Source organism: Dama dama, chromosome 4, assembly GCF_033118175.1.
Source record: "Dama dama isolate Ldn47 chromosome 4, ASM3311817v1, whole genome shotgun sequence".
Lineage (NCBI taxonomy): Eukaryota > Metazoa > Chordata > Mammalia > Artiodactyla > Cervidae > Dama > Dama dama.
In genome coordinates this window covers 52,655,761-52,676,176 of record NC_083684.1, presented here as the reverse complement: position 1 = coordinate 52,676,176, position 20,416 = coordinate 52,655,761, and the positions used below count along the sequence as shown (strand labels likewise).

Below are 20,416 nucleotides of genomic sequence, written 5' to 3'. Positions count from 1 at the left end.
GGCTAACTGTGGGCTCTCCCCAAGGGCCAGGCCCAGCACTGCCTGCTTTATACGGGCAACCTCACCAAGCCTACGCCACAGTCCTGAGAGACTGGGATCCCATGGAGGGAACGGAAGCTCCGAGAGAAACCGTCTAAGGTTTCACAACCACTGAGTGACTGTACCAGGCACTTTCCTGTCTCAGGACCTTTGCACAGGTTGCTCCCTCCACCTGGAGCATTCTTCACATGTCCCCACGGCTCCTTCTCTCATCTTCTTTAGGCCTTTTACTCAAATGTTCTCTTCTGAGTGACACCGCCCTTGACTATCTTGTCTAAAAATCTTACCACGCCCACACTTATCTCTTCCTTGCTTTCTGTTCCACCTTGTCATCATACACCACAGTGTATAATTTACTAGGCTATCTATGTATTGTCTGCCCTCCCCACGGTCCCACGAGCATCTCTGCTGCATTTACTGCAGGTTCCTCAGTGCCCAGCGCAGGGCTGGCTGGTGGTGGTGCTGAGTGAATCTCTGTCGAGTGGAGGAACTCCACACCTGTGTCCCTGAGTTCCAAGGACCCTATGTCCAACCTGGGGTGGCTCAGAGGCTAGTTTTCACGGGCACTGGGGGTGGGAAGTGTGTGGAAGTAGGCATAATCCAGTAAAGGCACCAAGTCAGTTTCAAACCTACTGAATAGGAACCACAGAAAAATATTACACCCTGACCGAGCATCTCCATGACTCTCAGTGTGAACAACAAACTCTGGGGGAAGTCCCTGGTGGTCCAGTGGTTAGGACTCTGTGCTCTCACTACCGAGGCCTGGGTTCGATCCCTGGTCAGAGAACTAAGATCCTGCAAGCCACAGAGCATGGCCAAAAAATCCCCAAAAAACAAAAGAACAAACAAAAAAAGCAAAGTCCGGTACATTAAAAAAAAAAAAAATCATTCTACATGTTCTGTCTTCATGAAAAAAAAAAAAGACAAACACAATAAAATGCTGGCATGAAACGGAGTTCATAACTCATGAATGGGTCCGATGTACATACAGCCTGAGCTGAGTCAGAGGAACCCCAGAGGCGGCCGGGGGGTGGCTGGGGCCTGAGCCGACACCTGTCCTGTCACCCACTGAGGGTGCTCTGGGCAAGTCCCCTACCCTGACTGTGCCTGTCTCATCAGTACAATGAGGAGGATTACAGTGCCTTCACTGCAGAACAGTCATGACATTTAAGTGAGTGAATGTACATAACAAGTATAGAAAATGCCTGACACGCAGTGTGACGTGAACCTGCAATGTAAAAGCAGCTGCAATATCATTTATTAGTATATGATTGCTGCTGTCACTTCACCTGGCCGCTCCCCATATGTCAAACACCACTCTGACGAAGTGTGAGCTGTCATCTCACATTCTGCCCGGGCGCTCATCTGGCCAGAAAGGCAGGGTGGGGGGCGGTGCTATGGAGACAGAGGGGAAGGTGACCACCTGCGGGATGGACACCAAGTTTTGGGGGCTGCCTCCCCTGCGTTGCCACAAAGCCTCTGTGTCCTCTCGTTCCCCCTCAGTGGGAAGGTCTTCGTGAGGGGATGGGGCCGAGGCCCTCGGTGCAGCATCTGCCGTCTGGATGAGGTCCAGGTTTGGCTGGCCCCACAGCCAAGCTCCCTGGCAGTGGCTGCCTGCTGGTCCCCATGTCTGCCAGGAGCAAGGGGGATGGGGTGATGCATGCGGGGAGGGAGATCAACTTTGGGGGTCTGCCCAGCTGATATGCGTGCGCTTCAGTCATGTCTGACTCTTTGCAACCCCGTGGACTGGAGCCCATCAGGCTCCTCTGTCTATGGGATTCTCCACACAAGAATACTGGAGTGGGCTGCCACGCCTTCCTCCGGAGGATCTTCCAGACTCAAGGGATTGGATCTGCGTCTCTCATGTCTCCTGCACAGGCAGGCAGATTCTTTACCATTAGCGCCACCTGGGAAGCCCAGCTGATGACTGCCTCTTTTCTGGAAAGTCTTCCTTTGGGTCTTTTGGAAGTCTCCATCATTTCTGCTGGCCTAGCTCCCTCTCCTTTTGCTGAGGAACTGCCTCTCGAGCACCGCCAGGTGGCTCTGACAGAACCATCAGTCATAGTGCCCTGCCTGCCCCGGGACCCAGGGTGGAGCATTCCTCTACCATCCCCCGATGACAGTGACTGGCCTGGGGCATGGGCTTGTGATCCGTGCAGAGCCAATCAGAGTCTTTCCCAGAGCTCCAGCAGGTAAGAATGTGGAGGAGAAAGTATAAAGATGTAGAAGACTTGAGCAGCTGGTCAAGTTTTCCCATGACATGGAGAGAGCTTGTTAGTCGCAGAAGAGAATGACAACCCACAATGCAAAAAGTGGCAGAGCCAGCTGAGTGGAAGAGATAGGAAGACAGAGCTCTGGTGACGTCATTTGAGTGCCTGGATCCAGCTATGCCTGAAGCCAATCCTACCCCTGGACTTGCAGTTTCATGAGCCAATGAATTCTACTACTGGCTTAAAGTGGGCAGAAACTGTGACTTCCCTGGTGGTCCACTGGCTAAGACTCAGCCCTCCTAATGCTGGGGGCCTGGGTTTCATTCCTGGTTAGGGAATTAGATCCCACATGCTGTAACTAAGAGTTCGCATGCCACAAGTAAAGATCTTGCAAGCTGCAACGAGCCTGGCAGGCTCCTCTGTCTATGGGAGCCAAACTAATAAAAACAAACAAAAAACCCCAGATAGAGTAGATTATCTGCCATTTAAAACTTAGAGACCTAATCACATAGGGTGCCCCGAACAGGCCTTGTTCCTTAGCCACAGCTGACCTTTATTCCAGGCGAAGAATCGGACCAAGCCGGGATAAGGGGCTCCTCTATTCTGAATGGAAGGGGCAGGGCTGGGATGTTTTGAGCCCATCAACAGCAGTGCCTGCTCCTAAGAGTCCCCAATTCCTGCCCTGCCTGAGACCTGCAGCCTTCATTCACCTTTCTACTCTGCAGGACACCTCACGATCCTGAAAGAATTGCCTACGGTTCTCCCTTTATTTTTTATGCTCACCACCTTCAACCTTTTGCAAATGTCAGAATCCGGGGCTCTGCGGTCAGACCCACCGGATTCTAATCTTGGCCACTGATTCAAACATGTCTCAGAGTCTCAGTCTTCTCATCTGTAAAATGGGGAGACTGATGGGATGGCTCTTGTGAGGCTGTGGGAAGGACTGAAGAAGTTGGAGCAGGGGAAGCGCTTGCTCACAGAACCAGGCGCCGATAAGGGCTCAGCGATGTGAGTGGCTGTGACGTATGTCACAGTAACATGAGTGACGAGACCTACCTCTCGGGTCCGGAAGATGATCCTGTACTGGTACTGAGGCCCGTGGTCCTTGTGGTCCTCCAGCTTCTCTCGCTTGATGCTCACGGCCACCGGCCCCAGCTTCTCGTCCACCCCAAAGTAATTGGCGTGCTCTGAGAAGGAAGAGCAAGGGAGTTCAGAGTCAGTTCTCTGGGAAGGAGGGGTGACGTTCCACGGCAGGCCTGCCGAGGGGACAGCCGGGGAAGGCTCTTGTGTGCCCTGTGGGGTCTTGGTCACACAAAGCCTGGTCGCAGCCACACTCGATGGAGAGACCATGAGAGGTCAAGCCCATCTTACTGCACCTTCCTGCCAGTCACAGAAGTTTCCTGAGTCTCCATGCTCTCATCTAGGATAAAGTCGGCCCTAGTGCTACCCGCAATTCCTAAGTGGTGATGTGAGAGTGAATTGAAGCTACAAATAAAAAAAAAAGCTTAGTGTGGTGCCTGCCTTGTAATAAACTTAGCCTCTCGTTGTGATTATCTCGTATTTGCAAATGTTCAGCAGCTTAGCTGCCAATTAGCCCTCATGAAGCTGTTAAGATTCTAGTCTTAAAAAAAAAGTAAGATTGTAGTCTAAAGTGTCTTCTGCTTGGCTGAAATCTGGGCCCTGGACTCATCAGATGTGGCCCACGTCACTTGACAGCATTCTCATTAATATAATGGGATCAAGAAGGATGGATCCATATCTCACCATGACTGTGAGGATTAAATAGGTTAGTAAGTGTGGAGCACAGAGCCAGGCACAGAGGGAGCAAGTGAGATGTGTTGGCTATTACTACCCTCAGGGCATGATGTTCATCACAGAACAGGACCATAATTCAAGTCCCTAAGCATCACCTGTATCTAGCCATGCTCCCATAGATGGAGGAAACTTCAACACTACTCTTTTTTTTCCCTTATGGTGACTGAGCTTTAACGAGTCATGGAGGAAGTCATTTGTTCTCTCTCCAAAATGACAGCTGTCTTTGCTTTAAAAAAAAAAAAAAAAAAAGCTGCTGTCTTACAATCTTTCTAGGCAAACAGTTCTTCCTGTGTCTAACCCAAGTATCTCCTGCTTCTGGTGCATGCCCACCAGCAGTCTGTCTCAGCTTCAGTTCATGAAGCCGGCATCTACACACTGCAAGAAATTTCTTCCCACTCCAGTGCTTTCCATGTTTAAAAGAGGGTTCCTAGTCTCATGAGATGCTCTTGGTGAATTAAAGGCTTATCTAAAGTTCAAATAACGTTAATTAATGGTCCCAATCAGAACAGCACCTGCAGTGGGTTAGACAATCTCCCCAACTGGTCAGAGAACAGATAAATGTGCTCCACAGATATCAATCTATCCCCAAAACATTGGCAGGGGATATTCTGCTTTCCACCAATGCATACCCAGTACCCTTGAGGTCCTAGAACAGACTAAGCACTCAATAAACACTGACCAATGACTAATATTTCTGAGCTTCCAGAGCTACAAAGAAATTATTTTTTGAAAGAAAACAGCTCCTCTTGAAAGCTCCATGATAAGTACTTACTACCTGCCTGATGAAGAACTGAGTGTTTTGATGTACAGTCTTCTTTGATCCTTACCACAGTCCTTCTGTGTAGGTATTTCTACGTGTCAAATGAAAAGAATGTGTTCTCTGCTGGTTAGGTAGAAAATATAATATAATATAAATGCAAAACCAGATTTTTCAAGTCCTCTCAGCAGAATATTCTGGTCACTAGGTTTATACATTTCAAACAGAGACCCTGACAACCTCTCCCATGGGTTGTGGGTTTGCTCATGTCTTCCTGTAGCCGTATTAGTTTTTTATTTATATACCCCTCAACCAGGTTACCAGGTACACACCTATCAGAGTTTCTTGGCAAATTTTTAAAAAATCTACATGAAACGGTCCTTTTGGTTCTTCTAACAAATGCTGTTAGCCTTGAAGTCTGTTTCGTGTGATACTGATGTTGCCTCACCAGCTTTCTCTTGATTAGCACTGTCTGAATTTTTTTTTTCATCCTTTAATTTCCAATCTCTGTGTCACTTTTTTTCTGGGCACATGACGCTGCTACAATCATCTCTGTTCCTCACACGAGGACAGAGAGTCCAAGGGGTAAAATGTGTCACGTAGCTAATAAGCTATGAAACATACATCCCAAGCCCAAGGCTTTCTGACTCCAACATTGGTGGAGCGCCAGAGACTGTACTCTAGACAGAGGGATGACCCAGAGGGATGACATTAGTTGCGTTTGACTAGGATACTGCTTTACAAAAAATTTGAAATTAGTTGCTGTGGAGTACTAGCTGCCTATTCATTACCTATTCTTCCCTTCTTAAGAGAAACTCTCTGTTCTTGGACGAAGAAAAGAGAGAGTCTCTGTCTTACTAACATTTCCCAGCTTGCCTTGCAGACTGGAGTGGCCAATAAACAGAAGCAGTTGGCTAGGACTTCTGAGAATGCTCTTCTTAAAAGGGGCTGACTTAATAAAAAGGTAGGGGAGGGGTGCTGACTTGACAGGAAATCTGTTATTCTGTCTGAATCCTTTCCTCCTTCTCTTTGCCTGGAAACATGGATATGATGGCTGGAACTCAGGCAGCCATCTTGAGCATCAGGAGATCACTCTGAGGGCTTGGAGGCTAATGCACCAAGGCTGGCATTCCATTGATGCTGAGGAGTAACCATACCTGAGGTGCACATCTCTAGACTTTTTATGCGGAGAAAAATAAATTATGTTGTTTAAGCCTGTTACTGGCAATTACAAGCAATTTTGAATTGACATAGGAGAATCCATATTCAAAAAATCTGAATTTCAGGAGAATCTAGAATTGTCTAGATAATTATATTCTATAATTATCTAATTATAGAAAGGATGGCAACATTGGGTTTGTCTACACTTCCTGGATGACAACAGTGAATAGGAGTTCCCCTCTGCACAGCCCCTGCCTGGCCTGCCTCCCTCTATTGTCTCCTGCCTGGCCTCTCTGGCTGCCTGGGTTTGTGATCTTTGCACTATGCTCTGTTGTCTCTGAGGATTGCCTCATCAGCATCAGTGAGTTTAACCATGTGTGATCCCCATGTTAACACCCTCCAAACATCAGCAGCTCCATCTTCCGAGGGGATCCAGAACCTGCCTGCTTCCTCTTCACTCCTGGGCTCCCATCCTAGACCTGCCCATCACCATCTCTGGCCTGGACTATTGCAGTAGACTCCTCCTGGGTCTCCCTGCTCCTCTGCCCCTACAGCTTCGTTCCCCAGAGGGAAGCTATTAACACCTGAGTCAGATCAAGGCCCTCTCCTGCTCAGAATCTTCCTGTGGCTCCATTTCACTTAGGGTAAAAGTGAAGAGTCCTCCCTTTGGTGAGGATTTGGCTCACAAAATCCCATGTGATCGTGTCTCCTTTCACCCTCCATCACACACTCTGTCCCAGCAACACTGGCCTCCATCCTATTCCCCCAATGTTCCCAGGACTTTTGTACTGGTTTCCCGTGCTAGGAACAGTGTCTCCAATCTCCACAAGGTTCCCTCCCTCACCTTCTTCAGCCCAGTACTCAAAGGGGACCCACCTATAAAGTCCCCCCTGACCATTCCTTTTTGAAAACGCACCCCCAATACTGACAGTTTCCCCCTCTCTCTGTTTTACTTTTCTCTACTGCACTTCACAACCCCTTATATACTTTATATATTTATCTAGTATAATTGCTTGTCTTACCCCACTAAGACACTGTAAGCTAGGAAGACAAGGTTTTTGCTTTAAGCTGGTCAATACTGTATACCTTGGCTCTAGAAAGTGCCTGACACGTAGCTGAACGCAGCACATACTTGCTGAACTAATGTCTATTGTCTCCTACAGCTCAAAGTGTGAAGCATGTGTCATGAGGCGGGGCTCCCTGCATCCCCCGAGTCCCTCTCTGTAGGTCTTGCCTCTTTCTGCATCCTCCCTGCCAGGGCAGGACGCATACAGAGAATGAATGAGCAGTGAGCGTCTCAGAAAGCAGCAGTGCTCCACCAACCCACCCACCCGCCTGCCCGCCCCCACACGTCACCTTTGCCCACGAAGTAGTCCTGGTAGTAGCGGGCGCCCAGGTCCACGTGCTCAATGCTGTACTGCCGCGGGCGACTCTGCGTCCTCTGCTGCTCCTTGGGCACCTCCAGCACCGAAATGCTGGCGTTGGTGCGGTAGGTGCTCAGGGTGGGCTCCAGCGGGCGGACCTCGCCACCGCCCCCGCCTCCGCCTCCGCCTCCGCCTGGGGAGCCGGCGGCCGCCCGCGAGAAGCTCACGTTGCGCTCGCACTCCCCGCCGATCTCGTTGCGGAAGTGCGGGCAGCTGAGCAGCAGGTCGTTGCTGGTGTCGTCGCCTAGGTCTTGCTCCAGGTTCTCCTTGCAGTTCAGGTCCTCCGTGCTGGTGAAGGCGGGGTCCAGGCCGCCGAGGCTGTGGGCCCGCGACGCCGTCAGGGACGCCATGGCCGAGGCGGCCGAGGCCCCGGTGGTCGTGTTCCGCCGCTGGGCCGTGGACGCCCGGTTGGCCGCCGCCTCGTTGAGGTCGAACAGCATGCTCTGCACGTCGAAGTGGGCGAAGCTCTTCTGGCAGACCCACGGCCGGCTGGCCTCCGGGGGGCTCCGGCCGTCCTCGGCCTCTCCGGAGCACCGGGCCGCTTCGCCGTCGGCTCTGCTGCTCCGCAGCTTCCGGAAGATGGACGAGTCCACCTGGTCCCCGCCGCCCAGGCCCCGCGCGGGCTTCTTACGGGCCTTCTCCTTCTCCTTCAGGGGCTGCAGCGGCAGCAGGCTGTCCTTGGCGGGCTGCCCGTTGCGGGCCTCCCCCTTGGCTGCGCCGCTGCCGCCGCCCCCCGAGACGTGGGGACCGGGATCGGCCCGCAGGAGCTCGGTGAAGCTCGGCGTGCCCCGGGCCTCGGGCTGCTCGCTGCGGAACTCGTTGAGGATGTCGAAGAAGCTCTGCTCGGGCACGCCCTGCACGTCGATGGAGGACGTGCTTCCGTACTCGCGGAAGAGCGGCAGCGCCCCCGTGTGGCGGGCCGCCCGGGGCTCCGCCGTGTCCTCCACGTCGCACTCGCTGAGGGTGATCTCGCTGCTGCTGCGGTTCCGCAGCGGGAGGAAGGCCCGGCCGGGGGACCGGGGCCACCCATCCTGGAACTCCACATCCTTAGACCGCCTCCTGGCGAGTCGGTGCAAGGCTTTGGACCCTGAGGAAGCCGGGGTAGGGGTACCGGCGGGGGGCTGTCCGTTCTGTTGTACGCTCCTCATGGCATGGGCCGCCTTCGTGGCCTTCGTGCCATCTGCGTCCAGGGAGGGGCTGGGGTTGCTCTGTTCTCTCAGGGCCTCCCGCTTGGGCGGCCAGTCGGCCACCCGGGCGCGCACGCCCATCTTGGGCATGGCCGGGGTGGTGGGGCTGGGGCGGGTGGCGGCGCTGACCGTGCTCTCGCCCACAGGCTGGGGCACGCTGCCGTTCTGCACCCAGAATCCCAAGGGAGCGTAGTCCCCGGTGTGCGGCCCGGGCAGGACATCGGCCGCCCTGGCCCCGCAGCCAGCTGCCAGGTCCACACCATCACTGGGGATGGGCCGATAGGTGGTCATAGTCCACGGGCACTGGAGTGCTGCTGGCCCCTGAAAGCTGTAGACTAACTTTATGGGATCCCCTGGCCCTCAGCCATTGTTTAGGGCCACCAGTCCTAGGATGAAGGCTGCTGGCCCCTGAAGCCTGACGGGAAGGTTGTGAGCCTGTGGAGTCCAATTCTCCACCATCGCTGTGGACAGCAGTGCCTGGACAACCTCTCGAGGCAGGCGCTGTCCCGGGGCCTCCAGACTTGAGTGGGTCAGCAGGGCAGAGGGAGCAGCAGTTATGTGTGAGGGCCGGCGGGCTGCAGGGGGGCCTTCCCTGCCATGCTGAAAAGGGAAAAAAGACGGAAATGAGATGTGAGGTTACTGCTGCCACAGAATGACTTATTTTTTTCAACTTATTAAAAAACAAAAACAATTTTTATTATGGACATTTTCAAACGTACCCAGAAGCAGAGAGAAGAGCACCATGAGCCACCCCACCAGCTTCAACACCATTAACTATTTCTCATTCCTTGCGTCTCTTCCCCCACTCCTCCACGCTGTTTTTGACAGGACTGCTATTGTTCAGTCTCTCAATTGTGACCGACTCTTTGCGACCCCATTGACTGTAGCCCGCCAGGCTCCCCTGTCCATGGTATTTCCCAGTCAACAATACTGGATTGGGTTGCCATTTCCTTCCAGGGGATCTTCCCAACCCAGGGACTGAACCTGAGTCTCCTGCATTGGCAGGTGAATTCTTTACCACTGAGCCACCAGGGAAGCCCTTTGACAGGGTATTTTAGAGTAAATCCCAGACATCAGGCCACGTCACCTATAAATACTTTAGCTTGTATCTCTAGGTGATAAGGCCTTCAAAAAAAATAACCACGATACCTTTATTATAGGGGCTTCTCTGGTAGCTCAGGTGGTAAAGAATCTGCCTTCAATGCAGGAGAACTGAGTTTGATCCCTGGGTTGGGAAGATCCCCTGGAGAAGGGAATGGCTACCCACTCCAAAACTCTTGCCTGCGAAATCCGATAGACAGAGGAGCCTGGCAGGCTATAGTCCATAGGGCTGCAAAAGAGTTGTACATGACTGAGTGACTAACACTTTCACTTTTTCACTTTCATCTTTGTCACACCCATCTAGATACATAAGAATTCTTTAAGGTCAGGTAATACCCCAAATGAATTACATTTTCCCCCCATCGTCTCAGAAGTGTCTTTTGAGAGGTGGTTTGCTCAAATCAGGATCAAAACAATATCTTTGCTCTGCTCTGGCAGATTATATTGCTCAGGTCTCTGCTACTCTACACCTCCCCCTCCCCATCTTGATGATATTTACTTCTGGAAGGAATAGGGTCACTTGTCTCACAGAGTTTCCCACTTTCAGGATCCGCTGGCTATTCTCTGCAGTGTCCAAACATGTTCCCCTGTGCCCCCCGTCCCCCTCCATGAGTCCTGTCTACTGGTGGCTCTATGCAGAGGCTGCACTGTTATCTGTCTGTTCTCCAGTCCACCTGACCATTCACCCACCAGAAAGGAAGTGAAAAAGATGGAGGAATCATCATGAGCACTGGTGGATTTTTTGGAGGGACTGTCTCTGGAAATCTACGTGATTACTAGATAGTCTGAGAGCCAGTAGATCAATTCCCATCACTACTTCACTGAGATCTCCCCAGTAGCTTCTAATTTATTAGAATAAAATCTAAATTGCTCCCGCTGGCTCACCAGTCCCACAGGACTGGCCAGTCTCTCTGATGCCTCTCCCTAGCCCTAAGATCCCATCACACTGGTCTTCTTGTCTGTTCTTCTAACACATCCAGCCCCATCCGGGATACATGGGGAATCCTTCTTCGGTTTTTCACCAGGCCGGTTCCCTCACTTGACATTCACTCTTTAATGAAGCCTTCCAAAACCACCCTCAAAGCTTTTCTCTGTCACCCTTTCTTCTTTTTCCTTGGCAGTTACCACTAACTGAAATTACTTTGCTCATTATCTATTTACTGACCATCTCCACCACTATATGATCCGTTCCAGAATGGCAGGGGTGTCTCTGTTGCTCACTGATGTAGCCCCAGTTTCCAGAACGGTGTCTGGGACCCTCATTCACTCTTTTAGTGTACGAATAAGCGAACAGAGAGCTTCTATCTAACTTGATGTGTATGTGCATCCTGACTTGCAGACCTCTGGGGAAGGGAAATTCATCCTTCTTCTGCCCGGCAACATAAAGTCCTCTGCAGGATCACTTCTGTTTGTCTCCACCTTGAGCTTCTGGAAGATGAAACCCTCAGTGGGGAAGGAAAGGGAAAGTGGATCACGGCCTGTGGCAAAACCTGCTGCTTGGCCCAGCAGCTGTGCCCTTTCTTCCTGCCAACTGGACTGACTCTCTACAGGCGGCAGAGTGCTGGGTCAGCATCTGACTCAAGGGGATTGCAGCTTTTCTGTCCCTGAGAATGTGGAGCTGGACACAGCCACTGTGGTCGGTGACTGTGCGTGCTTTCCGAGTGAGGAAGTTGAAGGCCTCCTGTGTGAGAGTGTGAGTGTGTGCTCACATGCACACACATGTGCAGGAAGCATTTCACAACTCCTGCCCAGAGGTATGGAGTTAGCTGGCAGAGAGGGAGCGAGAAGGAAGCATGAAGCAGATTCACGGAGCAAAACAGTGAGGAAAGCCTATGTGTGCTAAGTCACTCCAGTCGTGTCCGACTCTTAGACTCTGCAGTCCGCCAGGCTCCTCTGTCCATGGAATTCTCCAGGCAAGACTACTAGAGTGGGTTGTCATGCCCTCCTCCAGGGGATCCTCCCAACCCAGGGATCGAGCCTGCATTGACTGGCAGGTTCTTTACCACTGTGCCACCTGGGAAGCCTCCTAAGGGGAGCCTGTAACCTCTGAGAAAATGAGAACGAGGTGAGGGGAGAGGTGTGAGGTGGGGAGCAAAAGGGCACCCTCTTCTTGGTTCCTCAAGAGCATGAGCTCATTCCTGAAGAAGCTGCAGGGAGGTACACAGGGGAGGGGGTGGAGAAGGGGCGAGAAAGTGGAAACTCCCCAGGGCTGGGCTGGTTAAAGGAGATGGAGGCCAGGTGAAGCTGTGGTGACCTGGCCAGCAGAAGTGTCTTCTGAAGAGGCAGGTGGGCCTCAGCTCCTGCAACTGAGCTCTGCAAGAATGTGAATGCCTGATCATGGGGTTTTTCAAGGCAAACCGGAAGTCTGGAACTGTATGCAACATCTCCCAGTTTGAAAAAACAAAATCAGCAGCTATGACAGCAACAAATTAATATGCAGAGATGACCTCTAAAAGGATTTTCAAGAAACTGCTCATGGTGACTGCCTCTGGGGAAGGAAATTGGGTATCTTTTCCCTCCACTCCCAGCCCCCTCCCTCCCCTGCTTCCTGTATTTTCCTTAGTACTTATTTCTCTGATTTATCCGTCTTCCTCCCCAAAAGAATGTGAGCTACTATGTATCCCCATGCTCAGTCATGTCTGACTCTTTGTGACCCCACAGACTGTAGCCCACCAGGCTCCTCTGTCCATGGGATTTCCCAGGCAAGCATACTAGAGTGAATTGCCATTTCCTTCTCCAGGGGATCTTCCTGACCCAGAGATCGAACCCGCATCTCCTGCATTGGCAGGTGGATTCTTTACCACTGTGCCACCTGGGAAGCCCGTGTATCACCAGGATCTGCGTTTTTGAAGAAGGGGTGGGAAAGACCTTATTTTTCCCTGCACACTGCTGGCGACTGTTTGGATTACTTGCCTGTATTCCTAGTCAACAGAATACCTCTCAACAGTGTTACAACACACATCACCAGGAGGGCTGACAAAGTCAGCATGTGGGCCAGATTCGAGCAGAGGCTGCTGGTTTGTGACTTTACGTGACTGGTCTTCAGCTTTGCCCGCAATGAGGGCCTGAAGGCAGCCCCATACTCTGCTGGGCCCCAGGTCCCAGGCCAGGCTGGGGGTCCAGGCCGGCAGCACTCAGCAGCCTGGCCGTGTCCTGGGGTCAGCCTGACAGGGTTCAGAGGATCAGTCTTCAGAGGCCCCGTTTGGGCTGGTTGGGAAAAAAAACAGTGGCCGCGAAGCAACCCTGACTTGCTTATGCAAACACCTCTGACAGATGGGCTTTGCTGATGGCATTTTGTTCCCGCTCAGTCAGAAACCCCCAATTCGCTTTGCTCTGTGAAAACACACAGATGTTCTCGAGGCCCCAGTCTCTCTGCACAAATCCCTCCCTGAGCAGGTGCCGCTGCGTCTCCCCGTGACGTTCCCAGACTGAGTGTGTGATCCCCGCAGCCTCCCTGGGACTCAGGGACCAGTGCACACGGGTCCCGTTCCAGCTGCCTTTGTCGAGCTCCCTCTGCCTAAAAGCCCGCTGATCACCCTGACGGGGATGCTCACAGCCTGAGCGCCAGCCTGCCTGGGTTCAGACACTGCTGTGCCATGGACTAGTCACTGAAACCACGGCTCAGTTTTAATCTGTAAACTGAGGGTAATACCCTCTAGCTCAGGGTCCCTGCTATTATCACCATTCCTTCGCATCTCTTTGGCAGGAGCTCTTCCCCCTCCCCCAATGACAGAAGTGCATTGGGGATGGGGGTGTGGGTGGGGTGGGGGTGGGTACAGGACCTCAGCAGAGCATGGAAGGCTGGAGGGTGTCCTGCAGTGATAGGGAATATGGATCTGGCTTTTCCTGCATGTGAATTGCAAGAGATGCTTGGGTTCTTTTCTTTCTTTTTTAAAAATATGTACTTGTTTACTTGGCTGCGCCTAGTCTTAGTTGTGGCACACAGGATCTTCAATCTTCACTGTGGCATGCAGGATCTTTTAGTTACAGCATGTGGGATCTAGTTCCCTGACCAGGAATTTAAACCCAGGCCCCTGGCACTGGGAGCATGGAATCTTGCCACTGGACCACCAGGGAAGTCCCTGGGATCCTTTCAGGGCTGCTTGGCTCCTGCCTGCTTTCTACGATTGCCCCTCTGGCCCCCTTTTGATTCTATGAGGCACGATAAATCTGCTTCTGCCCAAGACTGTTAAGTCAGGCTTCTGCTGCTGGCATTTGAGGACCCTGATGAATACGCGGTGCTGTGAGCAAAGAAGGCAGCCACGAGTGGCAGAGGAGAACAAACGGGGTCCAAGCAGTGGCACAAGGAGAAGCAAGTGACAATGGGTGAGTCAGGTGGGAGGCATTTGGCTGCAAGTAATGGTAGATGAGATGGCTGGATGGCATTACCGACTTGATGGGCATGAGTTTGAGTAAACTCCGGGAGTTGGTGATGGACAGGGAGGCCTGGCGTGCTGTAATTCATGGGGTCGCAAAGAGTCAGACACGACTGAGCGACTGAACTGAACTGAACTGAATGGTATCACCCAATGGTGTCTTGGGCAATGAAGACATTTCATCATCTCATGGAAGAAGGAGGCGGCTTGGGCCAGGTGAATGATGTCAGGCGCTTTCTCTACCCCCCCCCCACCCCCCACTGTCCTGCAGTGTGCAGCTGGCTTGCATCTTTGACTGCGGCCTCATGGTCACAAGCTGGCAGCTCCAGTCATGCTTCTTGCCGCACTATTGGCAAAGGCTAAAGAAAAGATGATGTAAGAGTGTTCTTCTTACCTATCTGCTCTAACCAGGAATGAGGACGTTTGCCAGAACACTGCCCCTACCTCCACAGACTTTCTTTTATGTCTCATTGACCAGAATGTGGTCACTATGGCCACTCTATTTGCCAGAGAAGCTGGTGAAGCGAGATCTGTGACTATTCTGGTTGCCCTTGGGCCAGGGAGGACTTATGTCTGGGGCTGGCCACACTGGTTCCCTGAAATCATCACGGTCTGTTAGGTAGACTGTGTTAGGTCTGCAGGCGACTTATGGTATATCTGTTTAAATGCTCCCAGACTGTCATTTGTGAGATGCTGGGGAACTAACTTGGAGCTGAGAAGACACTTCCTTATCAGGCCCCCAAAGCCTGGCGGCTAGCACGGCAAACTGACAGGCTAGCACCACGGCCCCAGCATCTTGGTTCTAAAGGGCCCTGCAGAGCAGGGCCACAATGTCTACCAGAACCTCACAGGGCAGAGCAGAAGGGAAAAACACAAGTCTTCTGGTGTTAAGACATTTATAGTCTGCTCCATGACTTCTTTTTCTAACAACAGCCCAGATTTCCTCTTGAGGATCTGCCTCCTCTAATCTCCATCCAATGGGCTAGAGGAGGGCTTCTTCTCAAGGTCAGGAACAAAATCACATGACCCAATCAGAACCACAGACTCAGTGATGGCTTTGCTAGAAATGCTGGGGCTGAAGACTGTGCTTTATCCTCTTACCCCAAGTAGGAAAGGATGTGAAAGATGGAATCACTGCAGCCATCTTGTGATCATGAGGGGAGAATCGTTTGTGAAAGGGGTGGAGGTTACAGCCAACCTGGGGGCTTATAGTAACTATGTGAGTCTCAACATCAAGCCTGGACCTGGAGCCAAGTCTATTCTACCTTCGGACATTTTTAGTTACATGATGAAACAATAACAAAACATCTATAACAACTGGTGATTCAGTCATTTCTGGCATATACAAGTCATTCATTTGACCAGTAAGAACTAGTTCTTAAAACTTATCCATTCATTCACTCACACAACAAATATCTACCACATTCTTAAAGCACTAAAAACTTATTCACTGTGGAAAAAAGGGAATTCTCTTACACTGTTGGTGCGAATGTAAATTGTGCAGCCACTATGGAGAACAGTATGGAGGTTCCTTAAGAAACAAAAACCAGAAATACCATATGATCCAGCTAACCCACTCCTGGACGTGTATCTGGAGAAAAACATGGTTCAGAAGGATACATGCACTCCAATGTTCACTGCAGGGCTGTTTACAATAGCCAAGACATAGAAGCAACCTAAACGTCCACTGACAGAAGAATGGATAAAGAGGATGTGGCACATGCTAATATATACAATGGAATACTACTCAGCCACTAAAAAGAATGAAATAAGGCCAATGTAGTAACATGGATGAACCTGGAGATCATCATACTGAGTGAAGTATGTCAGACAAAGACTTAGAGGTGGAATCTAAAAAATGATACAAATGAACTTATTCACAAAACAGAAATCTATTCACAGACTTAGAGAATGAAGTTATGGTTATGAGGGGCAAAAGCTGGGGAGGGAGAGTTAGGGAGTTTGGGATTGACATGGACACACTGCTATATTTAAAACAGATAACCAATGAGGATCTACTGTATAGCACAGGGAACTCTGTGATCAATACTCTGTAATAACCTAAATGGGAAAAGCTTTTGTAAAAGAATAGACACATATTTATGTAAAAGTGAATTACTTCGCTGTATACTTGAAACTAACATAACATTGTTAATCAACTATATTCCAGTATCAAATGCAAATTTAAAAATCACTCATTCATTTACTAGGCATGTATAACTCATTCATTCCACAAACATTTCAAATCGGTTAATTTAGTCAATAAATTTTTTAAAGCATCTACTATTATGTGCTGCTGTTGCAGGAACTGAAGATAGAGGATGGACCACGCCTTCTTTTAAGAATGTACTTCCAGTAGAAGGAAGCCAGAGGAATGAGTAAACAAAGAGAAAACAAGGGAACTTCAAAGGGTAGTCAGTCATATAAAGGAGTCAGTGCTGGGACAGGGTGGGAGGAGGTCCTACCCTGAAGGCTCAGAGAGGGGGTGCCCTCTGGTGGGGGTCAGCACTAAGAGAGGGTGCCTGTTTTGTTCCAGGTGGGCTGATGAGCAAGGCTGACGTGTCCGGGCAGGGAAGCTGGGAGAGGCTGTGTACAAGGGGTTGTCCAAGGCCATGGTTCTCCCCCCTAGCTGTCCATTAGAGGCACCCAGGGAGCTTTGTAAAAATACAGGTGTTCCCATTCCTTCCTCAGAGTGTCTGAATCACCTGGCTGGCGGTGGGGCCCAGGCATGAGTGTCTTTTAAGAGCTCTGCAGCTGACTCCAGTACGCAGCCAGGGCCGAGGACAGGGAGAGAAATGCAGACAGCAGAGAGAGGAGGGTCTGATGTCAAGCCTCGAGAGGCCGCAAACGCCAGAGGGAGTGAGCACCCCGGTTCCAGGGGGCTCAGGCCGAGGGGCAGGAGGGCAAGTGTTCTGCAGGGAGGCCCGGAGGGGGAAGTAGTCTGGGGAGGACTAGGGGGTCCACAGGGCTGGATGCTGCCGAGAGGATCACCTTTGGTGGCGATTACTGGTCTGAAGAGGGCGTCCTTGGTGGCTTCAGGGGTAAAGAACCAGCCTGCCAATGCAGGAGACTCAGGAGACACGGGTTTGATCCCTGAGTTGGAAGATCCTCTGGAGGAGGAAATGGTAACCCACCCCAGGATTCCTGCCTCAGAAAGGCCATGGACAGAGGGGCCTAGTGGGCTACAGTACATGTGGTCGAAAAGAGACACGACTGAGCAACCGAGCACACAGCACTGGTCTGAAGGGCACTGGTAACGACTGCAGGAGGTATTGCAGAGGGCTGCCGCTCCAGGGAGCCTAGTTCACACCCCTCAGCACCGGTGTTGCTGGCCCACCATGGCTTCCTTCTGCCAGCTCTTCCACACCCCAGGCAGGGTTCACCTCTGCCCTCCCCTGGCTGAGCTCTCTGGGGTCTGGGCTGCACACACACTCACCTACAAGAGTTAGCCCACTGGATTTTTAAAAAATATATTGATTTATTTGTCTGTGCTGGATTTTTGTTGTGGCACGTGGAATCTAGCTCCCTGACCAGGGATGGAACCTGGGCCCTCTGCACTGGGAAGGTGGAGTCTTAGCCACTGGACCACCAGGGAAGTCCCAAGTGCACTGGATTTTTAAGCCTCTGAATATCTTTTGTCCTCCTCAGGCCTTGAACAGCTCCAAGTCTGTGGTGGACTGGAATCTAACATATGTGTTCTTGCTACGTGGGTTGGGAAGAGGGGAAGGATAATATGGTGGTGATGTTTGTAACAATAAGGCTAACACTATGAGTTCTGATGGATCACATGTGGCGCTACCCTCGTGGGGTGTATTAATTTGTGTGTTATCATTATCCTATTAAATAGGAACCCTAGCATGCCCATGTTACAGATGAGGCAAGGGTAACACGGCCAAGTCACAAGCTGGCAAGTGGGGCAGCTGGGATGCAAACCTCAACAGTCTGGCTCCCATACCTTCCCCGCTCCACTCTCGATAAAAGATACGGCAGGTCCCACGGGTGTGCTGTGTGAATACGTGAGTGACACATGTATCTTCAGAATCAATTCATAAGGACAAAGCTCTAGAATGTCAGCAACAGCTCAGCAGATTTCAGATTAGGAGTCTGTTTTCTTCCTCCTATATCTTTCCCCACTTTATTGGAAATCTGAGCAAACACAGGACCGCTTTAGAGCTCCCCTAGGAAACAAGATGGATGGGATTCTCAGAAATCTCATTAGGAAGTTATCACGGCAGAGGCTCTGCTCCATCAGCCCAAAGAACAAGAAGCAGGGCCTTGACCATAGCCATACACTACTGTGATCTGTTCTGTACTCTCAACAGTTCTGACACCAAATGTGTAGGTTTTCCATACCAAGCAACTCTTCAACTGGATGTCCTACAATTTAGCTCAGTCCTCAGACTAACTACCTGCTAGTTAGCGCAGACCCCAAAAGTGAAGGGCTCAGTCCAAGAAGACTGTCCCCACCTCAGACCCCAACAGCAAGAAGCAGGTCCCCAGGTTACCCGCACTTCTGTCCGACTTGGCTACAGATCAGGGGTTCCCAAGAGCCTTTCCTCAAGCTCCATCATGTGTGATAATAGCTCACAGCACTCAGGGAAACACTACTTCCTTTTTAAAAAGGTTCTTTTCCCATTTAGGTTATTAGAGAGTGCTGAATAGAGCTCCCTGCGCTATACAGTGGCATAGTGTTAGTCGCTCAGTCGTGTCCGACTCTTTGTGACCCCACGGACTGTAGCCCACCAGGATCCTCTGTCCATGGGATTCTCCAGGCAAGAATACAGGAGCGGGTGGCCACTCCCTTCTCTAGGGGACCTTCCTGACTCAGGGATGGAACCCAGGTCTCCTGCATTGCAGGCAGATTCTTTGCTGTCTGAGCCACAGTGCTATATAGTCGGTCCTTATTAGTTATCTATTTTATATATAGTAGTGTGACTTTCTATTACTGGCTTATTATAAAGGATACACATGAACAGTCAGATACACAGGACGAAGCCCAGAAAGGTCCCAAGTGCAGAAGTTTCTGTTCCCATGGAGTTTGGAGTCTGGTGCCTTCCCAATACACGGATGAGCTCATCAGCCTAGAAGCTCTCTGAACCTTCCTTTTCAGGGTTTCATGGAGATTCCGTTACGAAGGCAGGGTTGACTGAATCACTGGCCACTGGTGATTAACTCAACCTGCAGCCCCTCTCCCTTTCCCAGAGGTCAGGGGATGGGATTGAAAGGTCCAACCTGCTAAGCATGTGGCTGGTTCCTCTGGCAACCAGCCCACCCTGAAGCTATTCAGGGGTCCACCAAGAGTCACCCCTTCAGCATAAACTCAAGTAATGGTTGAAAGGAGCTTATCTTGAATAACAAAAAGATGGTATCACCCACATCAGTCAAGGGTTTTATAAGCTCTTGTGCCAGAAACCTGAATGAAGAGCAAAATATTTTTCTTATTATATCATAATATCGCACGGTAAGAACCTGTACTTTAGTATTTAACCTCAAACAGCCCCATGAATGGGTGTTTTTTTTGGAATGGGTGTTTTTAACTAAATATTCCCAGGCATCCAGGAGGGGTCCATGTTCCTACCTAGGAGTCAAGGGCAGCCCCGACATGGGCAAGGGCAGCCATATAGAGCTATTTCACCCAAACAAGTCAGAGTTCCCCAGTGGCTCATCCTGTTTCTAATGATATAAATCAGTTAATGGTCTTTTCCTCTTGAATGAATAGGAAGAACGAATTGGAATTACACATTGAAATTTTAGGTGTGCATATTGGTTGTTGTTTAATATTTATTTAGTTGGTTGTACCAGGACTCAGCTGCAGCATGTGACTTCTTAGTTATCACATGTGGGATCTTGTTCCCTGACCAGGGATTGAACCCAGGCCCCCTGCATTGGGAGCATGGGGTGTTAGCCACTGGACCACCAGGGAAGTCCTCATATTGCTGTATTTGAATCCAGCAATTCCCCTTCTAGGAACTTCTCCCTCAAGTGTTCACCCCAGTGCACCCTGACAGACAGGCTCAAGGTGGTTCAATCGCAGGCACGCTCACACTGCCCCACTGCCCAGGAGCAGAGGATGGGTTAAGCGTGTCTGGCTGCCTTTACTCCAGGGAAGGTGCCGTTTCTGTGATAAACAGTGAGGGAGCACTGTGTCAGGCAGGGAAATCGTCTCCACGGCCTGAAGTGAATGAGCTTGGCTCCTACTTATGGAGTGCTTACTGTGTACTAGGTGAAATGCTTACATAATACATTCACCCATTTCATCCTGACCGGCCTGAGAGGGAGGGACTAACTGAGGGCCCTTCAAAGATATTTAAAGACAATGCATGGACCTGCCCGGTGGTCCAGTGGC

At 50.8% G+C, this 20,416-nt stretch overlaps 1 protein-coding gene across 10 annotated transcripts in view; it reads right to left on the bottom strand.

The window, feature by feature from the left end:
- SIPA1L3 (signal induced proliferation associated 1 like 3) overlaps positions 1–20,416 on the bottom strand; it is a 252,031-nt gene that overhangs the window by 97,222 nt on the left and 134,393 nt on the right. For all 10 annotated transcript variants that reach the window (XM_061139187.1, XM_061139184.1, XM_061139183.1 and 7 more), the window contains 2 exons: positions 7,339–9,193; positions 3,306–3,436 (listed from right to left, as the gene is read on the bottom strand). In XM_061139187.1, coding sequence (XP_060995170.1) covers positions 3,306–3,436; positions 7,339–8,884 — 1,677 coding nt within the window. In that variant the 5' untranslated portion in view covers positions 8,885–9,193. The remainder of the gene's footprint in view (positions 1–3,305; positions 3,437–7,338; positions 9,194–20,416) is intronic.